This window comes from Hippichthys cyanospilos, chromosome 15 (assembly GCF_059441005.1).
Source record: "Hippichthys cyanospilos isolate Australia breed blue-spotted pipefish chromosome 15, RoL_Hcya_1.0, whole genome shotgun sequence".
Classification (NCBI taxonomy): Eukaryota; Metazoa; Chordata; class Actinopteri; order Syngnathiformes; family Syngnathidae; genus Hippichthys; species Hippichthys cyanospilos.
The window spans coordinates 5,599,055-5,611,420 of NC_142383.1; the positions used below are offsets into that span (position 1 = coordinate 5,599,055).

General features: G+C 36.9%; 1 protein-coding gene across 3 annotated transcripts; it reads right to left on the reverse strand.

Annotated features, from left to right (window-relative positions):
- Positions 1-1,434: 1,434 nt before the first annotated feature.
- On the reverse strand, positions 1,435-11,644 carry LOC148411461 (glutamine synthetase-like). 3 transcript variants are annotated; one of them, XM_088435477.1, is made up of 8 exons: positions 11,326-11,644; positions 10,144-10,513; positions 5,929-6,115; positions 5,535-5,696; positions 5,279-5,425; positions 3,441-3,568; positions 3,101-3,300; positions 1,435-1,758 (listed from the first exon to the last, which is right to left on the reverse strand). In XM_088435477.1, exons 3-8 carry the CDS (start codon positions 6,089-6,091, stop codon positions 1,449-1,451), a joined length of 1,110 nt encoding a protein of 369 aa, XP_088291603.1. In that variant the 5' UTR covers positions 6,092-6,115; positions 10,144-10,513; positions 11,326-11,644; the 3' UTR covers positions 1,435-1,448. The 3 variants fall into 3 exon arrangements, with proteins under 3 accessions (XP_088291603.1, XP_088291604.1, XP_088291602.1); XM_088435478.1 differs by lacking the exons at positions 10,144-10,513; positions 11,326-11,644 and adding exons at positions 6,847-7,020; positions 7,581-10,060; XM_088435476.1 differs by lacking the exons at positions 10,144-10,513; positions 11,326-11,644 and adding an exon at positions 7,581-10,060.
- Between the last annotated feature and the right edge of the window lie 722 nt (positions 11,645-12,366).

A 12,366-nucleotide genomic window follows, 5' to 3' on the forward strand; every position in this document is an offset into this window, starting at 1 on the left:
ATGCAAGCATGGTGAGAACTTGACAGGAACAACAGAAAGGGCAAAGCTGAGAATTGTGGAAAGGACAAAATCACTCTGTTGCTCATCTCTATTATTTCCTATGAGAAAAAAATGTCAAAAAAATGATCAAATATCACTGAATTATCATATTTCATTGATGTTCAAGCACCTTGGAGCAAACATGCACATGAGTACTACATTCATTGGAGATCATGTGATGCACAGTTTGAAAAAACTTCAGCTAAGTAAGTACAAAAGACTACCAGTATGGATGACTCATTGAGAAGCAAATCATGAAATACTCAAGTTGGAAAGTGCAAGTGAAAAAAAAAGCCTACGGCTGTTTACTCGATCATCTGCATGCAATGCTTACGCAACAAGTTGCTCACAAGTAAATGTGAGCAAACAAGCTAAATTGGCAGAACGCAAAAAAAAATAAATAAAAAGAAGCCACTTGCCTCTGCTCCCTCACAACAAGTAAGGACTCAATAGACGTTGACAATTGACGTTGAAAATTTGGAAAACTGGTCTGCATCAAGATGGGCGTTCAGTTGCAGGAAGTGTGCGCCCTTAAAATCGCACAGGGGAGAGACAATCTGGTTATTAGCATACATATTTTGTACTTATTTTGGGCTTTCCACTCTTTTTAGTACCAATTTGTCATAGGGTTAGGGTAATATACAGTAGGTGAAAATCCACAATAAAGATAATAACCTTTGTTTTGCTCTCCCACATATTTTAAACACTTATAATATTCCTTGACATCTGTTCTGACTTGTGCAAGAAATGAAGACTATTGAACAGCAACATCATTTGAGTAAATGAAGCGAAGCATCTCACACATTTTTTCCAAGTCCAAGGCAAACGAGCCAGTAAGTTATTCGTCATTCCTGGTAGAGGCTTATACAAGAAAAGACTCAAACATTTAATAATTTGAACACCATAATGTTCAAACAAACTATTCATTTTTCCCAATTAAAGCCAGATAGTTTATTGCTATTCTAATTTACAGAAATTATCATAGTTTATTGTATGTCTTATCTGTCAAACAAATGCTATTTTAACACACTTGGAACACCGGTTCTAGTTTGTCTTTAGCTCTTATTTGGAAAAAAAAAAGCTTTCCTTTTTGCTTTAAATCATAGCTGCAATTTTCCCAGTAGATTTCAGTGTTACCTGTCAAGTTTCAGCATACTTGATACTACACTGAGGCCATGCAACCATAAATTCAGACTTGTCTGTAGGCTTTAAAAACCCATAATATCTGCCCAAAGTTTTAACCTCGAAAGAAAATAGCACAGTCAGTGTGTCTATGTTACCTGTCTATTTTAAAATTTTAATTTGCATTCAGGTTATTATGATGTAAAAATGATTACATCAAGTGACAGAAGATAAACAGTTTATTTCTTCAGGTATACTCAAAACTAACACATATCTTGTCATCTCTTCTAATTGCCCTTCACTTCATCATCAAGCTCAAGCAGGCAGGTGCTTGCTATGGCCTCGGTCACAAGGTACGGGTCACAATTGGCAGCAGGGCGACGATCTTCAAAGTAGCCTTTCTTTTCTTGGCCCACCTGACGAGGAATGCGGATGCTGGCGCCTCTGTTTGCAATTCCGGCAGAGAATCCATCCATGCTGGAGGTCTCGTGATGACCTGTGAGACGTCTCATGTTGTCCTTACCACCATGTGAGTCGTACACCTTAATATGCTCCTTGTGTCTTTTACTCAGCTTCTCAATAGCCTGCTCAATGTATCTGTCATCAAAAAATACACAAATGAATGGATGATTACATGTTCTATGTATTTGACAAGTAGATTTTTTTTATGTACATTGCCATAACTGTCTGCATGTTAAAAGACCAGATAAAATTCATTAGGTATATGAAAAGTGCTCATAGGGGAAGTCAAGCAAAAAATAATTCTTACAATTTCCAACTTCTTCACTCTAACAAGTTTCATAAAAAATAATCAAATGTTTTGGTCAAAAAAAGGACCGACCCAGTATATGGGTGATTTTGAACCCAACTTTCTTGGTTGTTTTGTAAAAAAAAAAAAAAAAATAAAAAAAAAAATAAAAAAATGTCCTGTACAAAAGGACCCATTTTTTGCGGGTTATGTTTTGCAAAACAAATTGGGTCAATTTGATCTCAATGTTGGGATGATCGTTTTCAAGCAATAATTTGGTTATTTTTAATCCAACTGCTATATAAAAACAAACATAGAAAAACTAAATACACGGGATTAAAGATATGGACACTGTATAGCTATATAAATACTATACATCTAAATTGAAATTGCATTTGTGGATTATGAATTAAGATGAAAATCAACCTGTTTTTATGAACCCCATTAAATTGCCATTTTGCTCCTTGCTGTGGACTGAAAATGACTTTAGAGTTGCTTGTTGTTTAGTTATGTATTCTTTTGATCCTACGTTTTGGGGTTTTTATTTAACCCCCAAAAATTTAAATAACCACAAAACTTATTCGCTCGTTGTTTTGTTCATTCATTTGATCCTACATTTTGGGTTCTTTTTTAACCAAAAAATGTAAAATAAATAATCCCAAAATTTATTTATTCAAATCAATCCATGGCTTAAAAAAATTAAGGTTTTTTGAACAGCCCCAAAATTTAATTGGGTCAAACAAATATTAGTCGAGTTAGTCCCTTTTTAGCCCATTTTGGGCAAATTTTTAACCTGTGTTTTTAGACTGATATAGCACATTGAATTATACTTCAATTTGACAACACATATTGCTATGCAGTTGTGCCCTGCATAGCATAATTCAAAAGGATTATTGAGCATTGAAATATAGTTACAATCATCATCAATGTTTTAAATTATGAAAAAAAGCTTAATATATCTTCTTTCCTTGGTGAAATGAATTACCAACCGCATTTCATCAAATACTGGTTTCTACTCTAAAGAGGGACTGTTTCAGTCAGGAGTATTATCCATGGGAACAAAATATTTCTCTCCAAATAAACACCTTCTTTTCCCACAGGTACGTTTGCTTAAGCAATTGCAAGAGCAACAATACTTTCCAAATTACAATTCACTTCTAATGCATGTTTTTGGGAGAATTGTTTACTCACTGCAGTCCTTCTTCTTCCCTCATCTTCTTGGTGCTGACATTAGTGTGGGCTCCAGAACCATTCCAGTTTCCTTTCATTGGTTTTGGGTCCAGGGATGCAACAACCCCAAAATCTTCACATACACGGTGCAGCAAGAAGCGTGCAACCCACAGTTGATCTCCCATCTCAATACCTGCGCAGGGGCCTATCTGGAACTCCCACTGAAATTTGAAGTTAAACAAAGAAAAAGGGAAACAATTCAGAGGGTTTCCACGCATGTGTTATAACAAACAATATCTGACGGGAAGAATCTTCATGGTGATGTAAATCATGTTTTATTTCCATCTATTTCCATACTTGCCTGAGCTGGCATAACCTCAGCATTTGTCCCAAAGATCTTGATCCCAGCGTAGAGACATGCCTTGTAGTGACACTCCACGATGTCCCGTCCAATAGCTCTGTCTGCACCTACTCCACAGTAGTAGGGTCCTTAAAAAAAAAAAAAAAAAAAGTTATTCAATGTGTAAATTACAGAGGTGGGCAACTTATATTTTTTTGCGGGTCCGGCAGTTGTCAGTGCACCGCCCCCTTCCGTCATCATCATGTTTCACATGATATTCTGTTCAGTTGCTTCAATTAGTAAATCTTAACAGTTTGACCAATTATTATAGGTGGCGGTCCATTAAGTACCATCATATTTGTCTAGGTTATATCTGTCACATACTCTATGAGTGATAAAAGGTATATTGTTAAGCTTGATTTTACTCAATAATGCCTTTTATTAGGGTATTTAAAAACATCTTTATTGTATTTTCTGGCCAAGAGCCAATCAGCGGGAGCTTGTCCATTTGCTCTGCACCCATTGGTTACTTACGAGTCAGATCTTTGCAGCGGAAAGACATCTTTATGTAAATCATATATAAAAACTAAAATATCACAAAAAAATTCTTATCAATTCATTCCAAACATCATTTTTAACTTTCAGTCCGCACAATACAATTGAGCAAGTACAGTAGTACATGCATATATACAGTATGCATTTTGGTTGATGAAACCATGACTCAATAAGGCAGCACAAAAAAGACAGTAATAGTGGCTGTATTAAGGCTGCGAATGATGAGTGGTGAATTCAGCCAATGCAGGTTAATTGCTAAACTGTAACATCATGGTTCACTGCTCGGTGACAAAATAAAGCGATTGTAGTTACATTGGATATGAAGAGATTCCACTGTATACAAAAGATATAGTAACAGTGCAGGCATACATACGAGCCAGTCGACTTATATGTCTGTCAGCAAAATGGCATGTTGCACTGATGGAAATGTGACTGAATATCTATCCCCATAATTACAGCTCGGGGTGATAAACACACTTCTTAATCCGTTTTTTTTTTTTTTTTGGAGCATGCTCATCATTCATTGTTTCATCAGCAAAACGGCCATCTGTCGACGCAGACTGAGGGACAGTCCGTTGGTGTTTATCTGCTAATTTGGGATTACCTGAAGAGAGCAAATGCTCTAAGTGCAATTTACCTGTCGAGGAGAGACCTTGCTAATTCTGACAGTTTTTAATCATGTTTTGTGTCCTGATATGTCCAATCCCTTCTTTATCATTTTTGTTACTAACTGGAAATGGAATTTCTACAGTGATTTCAACAAAGCTCCTCAGTCTGTCGCTGACTGGTTGTTTTTCCTTGGGTGCAGTGGTTTTGTAAAATTCTGATGAAATTCACAACTACAAACTGGGGAGATAGAGAGAGCTTTATTTTTTTTTTTTGATTCAGTCATTTTACTGTTATTGACAGTTTGAATGGAATAGTCCACTTATTTAGCCATTTTCAAAATGACCGTTATATTACATGAAAACCACATTTTGCCACTTGCTGTCGACTGAAAAGGCCATCACATGTGCAAAAGGCTCAGGTAACAGCCATTTATAGCTGGATGTACAAACTCTCCAATGTGAAGTAATGCCTAGTGTTTTGGGAAGTTGATGACTTCACTTTGATAACCAAGTAATTTTAAATAGTCAGATATGGCATTGCAGGTATTGTAATGTGAATGCTCACATTGTTGACTTTCTTGTAGATGGTGAAATACAGTTGGGCTCAACATTTAATTGTATTTCTCCAAAGGAAGAAGGCGTAACTTTTGCCAAGTCACTAGATATTTTGCAGTATTATCCTTTCGGCATACTGACCTTGGGGTGCAGGGAATCCATTTTTGGGCCAACCAAACGGATACCCATCTTTTCCAGTGAGTGTGTATTCCTGTTCAATGCCAAACCATAACTGGTGATCTTTAACCTGGTCCATGACTTTCTTGCATCTCATTCGATGGTTTGATTCTAAACAGTTACAACAGGGTTACAATATTAATTTGAATTTTGCAGAGTTGCAGATTTCCCGTCACGTTTTGAAAAATCACATTGTGAAGAAAAAGAGTTGATCAGGTACCTGCAGGAAGGCGATTGTACTTGTAAACTTCACAGAGGACAAGTTTGTTGGGGTCAAGTGTGAATGGATCTCTGTACATAGACACTGGCATGAGGTACATGTCACTGTTGGAGCCTTCTGATTGGTAGGTGCTTGACCCATCAAAGTTCCATTCAGGAATATCTATCAGTAGTCAGTGAAACGTCAATCAGAGAAACACCAGAGGGCAAATCCAGATGAAAGGGTGTTGGTTTGTTAAATCATGTTCACAGATGTATATGTACACTTTTAAGGCATGCTTTAATTATCTTCTCTGTTAACACAATTACAGGATCAACCTCAACATGTAAAATTCTCTGAAACCCACAACGCTGCTGTTACGTAGTCAGTCATTAAAAAAGAACATTGTATTTACCCAGTATACTTTTTGGTTCAGCATCAAGGGTCCGGGTTTTGTTGCGAAGCCCCTCTCCAGTTCCATCAATCCAAATGTAAGTCACCTGGCATTTGTCTCCTTGGGGCAGCCTCATGTAATGCTCGCGCACAGACTTGTCAAGGCAAGAGCTCATCGATGTCATATTTACTTAGAAGAGGTTCCTAACCTGTAATGGCATTTTATACCTCGTTGTAATTTAATTCACATGTTTTGAATTTAGAGAGGTCTACACATAAAATTAATGGCTCACTTTAGCACAACTGTCTTTGTAAGTTTCTTCTGTTTTTTGAGTGATTCTGTGTTAAGGTGTCTGTCATAAGTTTCCTGTATAACGTGCTATTTATTTTACTATGTGTTATTCTTGACACTCAGCATCAAGTGTAACCTGTTGTGCCTGGAATGGGGCTGCTCCCAGTTGCCTTTCCTTCTGAAGGTATCTTATTTTCCTCACATGGGGATTTAGAGATTTTCCTTCCACTTTTGGGAACTTTATTCATATTCATGTGCAGTATTTGTGATGTTCAGCGCTATACAAATAAACGTGACTATAATACTTGTCAGTTCAGCAACTAAAAAAAAACATTTGCATTGGTAGCTGCTATTTATTAAAGTTGCTGAAATTGTGGTTTCAGGTAATAATTTTTTTGACCAAGAAAATGGATATAATTGGTTAAATAGGTTACCTGAAGTAACTCCATCCATCCATTCATCCATCCTCATAACCACTTATGCAAACAAGGGTCTGAGGCATGATGAAACCGATTATAACAATATTTGGGCAGTAGGCGGGGTACATCTTGAACTGGTAGCCAGCCAATCATTGAGCACACAAGCATGAACAACCATTGATACAAACACACATATTACAGGACAATTTAGAATATCCAATATACTTACCATGGATGTTGTTTTCAGAATGTGGGATAAAACTGGAGTACCTGGAGAAAATCACACGGGCACTGGGCCAATATGCAAACTCCACGCAGGAGCTAGGAGCGAAGCCAAGACATCTGTACTGAGACCTTTTCTACTTTTAACATCGGGCTATTTAAACCCGGATAATTCTCCCATCTTTGTAAAAAAAAAAAAAAAAAAAGTCATCAGCATAGCTCTGTTTAAAAAAAAAAAAAAAAAAATGCTGCTACACGAATCCACATCCACAGTGCGGGTTTATTCATTCACAAGCATGCCAAGCAGCGAGTCAACGGCAATTCCACCAAAATCTGTCCAATCAACACAGTTTCAGAGAATTCTGCAAATCTTCACTTTCACTTTGATCACTTTTTGAGAGCATCGGGTTTAATAATGATGACAATAATAAAAAATAAATAAATAAATACATCAAGGTACGTATATCAGACAAGGCAAAGCGGAGAGTTTATCGCCTGTTCGCAAGAACCCCGACTACGTGTGGACTATGCATGAGAAGCATCAGGCAAACCAGTCTGCCACCATACTACACTGAAGCTACTCATACTCCCTCACGGGGCGGAATATTATTGCTACTTTTACAGATTTTAAAACGTGCGTGTTTTTTTTTAAGTTATTATTATTCAATAGGAAATACAAAAAATGAAAAATTGTATTGTGCAGTCATACAGTAAGTATTCCAACCAAAGCACAAAACTTACTTTGTCAGAGTTGACTTCAAGTGTCTGCAGACAAGTCTTCATAAGCACAGGGCAAAACCTGTTTGTGGTATTTAACTGCATGCAAATGATTAGCAGCCTGTTGTCAAGCCTAAAATGTGACATCATAGACTGGCCGCCTATGTGTTTAAATGACAATGTGTGTGTGAGCAAGAGAACATCCTCCCACTATTCTCAATTGTTTATGGTGCAATTGTACTGTGATTGTTATGAATCATACAAAATTTTAGAATTATTTAAATGAAGGGATTCAAAAACAGATTTTGATAAGAGGAAAACAAAAACAACATTTTGGAATCAAATCAATTCCAAGTTGAAATATATTGAGATTTATTGGATCAACTTGTAATGAAGAGATCAAACTTAGAGGAAAATCACACATTTATAATACTAACAAGTTCTTTCAGGTATATGTAAAATGGCATTCCCCAAAAAATAATTGCATCATACCCTCTCATATTGAGCAATACCATATTAATTTGAATTGTTTCATTTTCAAAAGGAACCATCTTTGAATTGTTTTACAACCCATGTATCAAAAACCGTTTTAAGTTGTCTTTTGTGGAAAGATGCACACCCCAAATTTCAAAACACAGGCACATTTAAACTTAGCAAATTATAATTTACTGAAATAATCAAGATAAAGATAGAACATAAATCAAGATAAAGTGTCCACATTGTATGCCTCAACACAAAGACAAACAAAGCAACTGAATAAATTTTAATCTCCAATTAATAGAATTAAAGAATAAAAACCTGAATCTCGCATGTGAAAACAAACTAATTATTCAGTACACTGTACAGGTTTTGCTGAGGTTGAAAAACAAAACCACCACTCCAATACAGTTGTGCCTGCTGGTATGATTGAATGATTCAGAGTTATTAAGATGAGTCAGGATTTGCAGCTCAGTGACCTCAATTGAATCATGTGTGATGACGGAAAGTCAATCGATGCAAAAACTGTATTAAAGAATCAGCAACTTCACAGGCCTCAACTAAGAACCACAAGAGCAGCAAACACAAAATATGAAATCATGATTAGCTCTCTGAGCCTCCATCCAACATAATGTGTCAAAGTGTCACTTCAGAATTCGATCTAAGTATGATTTCAGGTCACCGTTTGATAGCGCACGACTTCTGGTTCATACAAGACTGGTTGGGCATGTTAATTCCATTCAGCCATTTTGTTTACCACTTGTCCTCATTAATTTAAGGTTGCAGGGAATTGCAGCCTACTTTACTAAACTGGGGGTGAGAGGTGTACATTTTATTTATTTGGCACACTGCACAGACAGGAGTCTCAATTGTTCTCATGGTTAAAATACAAAAACACCAACATCATTGATGTATTACTCTCATGTATACTACATAATACTACGTATAATAGACCATATTTTCCTCACTATAAGGCGCATCGGATTGTAAGGCGCACCCTCAATTAATGACATATTTTAAAACTTCTTCTACATATAAGGCGCACCGAATTATAAGGCGCACCATCAATTATTGACATATTTTAAAAAAAATTCAATCACAATGTAGTAATAGTCAAAGTAGTAATAATAATAACTCAAATAATAACTCTAAACTCTCAATAGCATAATAACTCAATGTCAATATGACCTTGTTCAACTATAAACACAAAAGAAAAGCTTACTTTATCAGTTCATTCCCCATTTACCAATCCCAATCTCAATATTGATCCATATAAAAGGTGCACCTGATTATAAGGCGCACCATCAGCTTTAAAAAAAAAAAAGGCTTTTAGATGTGCCATATAGTGCGGAAAATACAGTAATGTAATGTAATGTAATATAATGTAATGTAATGTAATGTAATGTAATGTAATGTAATGTAATATAATATAATATAATATAATATAATATAATATAATATAATATAATATATGAAAAGCCATCAGCAGAAAACAGTGGCTCTATGACATTGATATGGCAAATGATCCGCCACACTATCGCAAACAGAGATCAATGTACACATCGGTTCTTGCCCCAGGCTTTGTTTCTTGGCAGTCATAAAATTACAGCAATGTTACTGAACTTGATGCTCTAACAATTGTTTGTGTTGAACAATGGTGTAAATTAATGAGACATTCTGCACCAAAGATGTTTCCATTGTGTTTGTACAAACTGTGAACAGCCCCCTGTCATAGGCATAACCACTCAAAGTCTTAATTGAAAATAATATTTCTATAGGTTTCCTTTAAACCATTGACTTTTAGGCTAAGTTCGCACTGAAATGAACTGATTTCTTTTTTTTTACTCTTCTTGAAAAGTTGCTCAGGCAATGTTTGTACAGATTACATGTTGGTCTAAAAATGAAAAAAAAAGTCCATCATTGGTCTGAAAATGAAAAAATAAAAAAGTCCATCAAAGTGCTTTAAAAGGGAAAAAAAAGGATACCAATGCTTATTTTATGGCAATTACTTGTCACAAGGCATAGGGTCATCCATGACACCCCCCCCCCCCCCCCACACACACACACACACACACTATTTGAGAGGGACTGCTTTATATTTTTACATCACCTGTGGGTTCTTATATAGAGGAGAAGTGTGTTTCCAAACCATGTCCAACCACCTGCATTTACCACAGACGGACTCAAAATTAGCTGTTTGAACATCTTAAGAATGATTCGCGAAAACATGATGCACTTGAGCTCAATTTGCTGCTTTTTGGCGAAGGCTATGTATATCATATGTAATTTCTGTGTTTTTTACATTTTAGAAGCAGCTTGATAAGCTCGAGATAATGTATGCATTTAAAAGTATGCATGGGTCAGTATGCCGAAAGGATAATGCATGCATGATACGTCTGGAAATCCTCAGGCGCCTGCTTCCTGGGGAACTCCTGAATGAGTTGTTTCCTCTTGGCCAAAATCCTTGACACCCTTCAGCACTGAGGGGGAAACACACAAGACAAATTTAGAATTCTGTGGCGCAGAGATTCCCAACCAGATAAAGATCAGGTGTGTCATGAGAAATAATGACATTTTAATAGAAGTTATTTTCTGCCATTGTTGGCTTTATACATCAGATGTTGTATTTGATAGGGCTAGCAATGCATGGGTTGAGTCCCAAAAATGACATTCTTTTATCATAAATAAGAGTAAAACATCATTATCCTTGCCAGCATTTCCAATGGGCCCCATGTGTGTCTTCACACAGTCATTTGAACATGGGTTCCATTGGTTTTTGCTCCTGTGTTCCACCAAGGCACCACATGCATGAGCCATATGGGTTCATTGTGGGATTCTAACCGGGTTTTAGGTCTGCTCCTAATTTTACGTCTGACTCATCGTTGCCCCACACACGTTTGCCTGTATTGTCTTGTACTGGGAGATAAAAGGTCCTTACGTCAGTTCCACTTGGATAAATCATGTGCAACACATCCAGTTGTGTTTGCCCATTTAGGCTCCAAGTGATTTTGGTTGTTCTTATGTAGTCACGCATAACATATTTAAAAGCACCCCTATTTCACAAACCTGCTAACCATTAACTGTCTACAGACAGTAGCTATATAATGTGATGACGTTTCGTTACTTCAGTTCCGTATGAGTTTGTTTTGGGGTTAGGGAACGCAGTAGATTGGCACTCAATGGCAATACAATAAATCAACCGTGTTTCTCCTGATGCTGAACTGTCAATGTAATTATACCTATTGCTGAAGTGTAAAGAAATAAATAAGGCAAATCAAACATCCACACACACCTTGGGTGCAGGCGAGGTCCAGTCTGAGTGCAGGGTTTGGCACTGCGTCTCTGGTATTGAATCCATCCACAGAGCAGCTCATGTGCGATCATCACATACAGCAAGAAGATGATCACAGAGGGATCCATTTAAATGGATTAGAACTTAAACAATACTGTACACTCATAGGAAGAAAAAGTGAAAAACGAAACAGTGAAAATGATGATGAAAAAATTCTGCAGCCCTTCACTACTCCCGTTCTTTGGTCTTTCATGTCGCCAGACACAAATGCCTGCAGATGTGGTCAGGCACACTGCATGCAACCATGACAACAGGCACCCTTCAAATGAATGTATTTCATCTGAATGATGAGAGCCCAGACTGTTGCTAGGGACTTGATGATGTCAACCCCCTTTTGTCAAAAAAAAAAAAAGGTTTTTAGCATGAATAAGTTACGTGTGTTGTGATGTCCTTCTGTCTATTAACCCAATGGGTGATCATGTTGAATGTACAGTAATTGAAACTAAGGCACCTTTAACCCCTGGGGAAAATATTGACCCAACTTTGGCTTTTAAACATTTTTGATGTGTGATATCAAAGGAAAAGCATACAAAAAAAACACTGAAGCTAAAATGGTTCAAAGATTTTCAAAACGGCGACTTTCAATATGACATTTTGCCGTCGCTTCTAAATGCTTGTAAATGGGAGGTTGAGAGGTACACCCTGCAGATGTCAAATTTCACCCATGTCGGGCTCATTTACTCCCATTAAAATTCGGGGTTGAAATTGAATAATGTCAATTTTGGACATATTGAACACCCAATGTTTTATCATGCATTAGCACCCATTTTTTAATTAATCCTTTCAAAGGCAACTGTCAAACCGGGTGCAATAGAATATTTTGTGTTGGGACCCCAAAACCACCGAGGGCCACTAGTGGACAAATGATAACATTTGCAAACTGACTTAGCAATGACTTCATTGAGCAGCTTAGACTGACTACCATAATGCAAAGTTCTTGCTATGCATTGCGGGACATAGTTGACAAAAGGTTTCAATCCA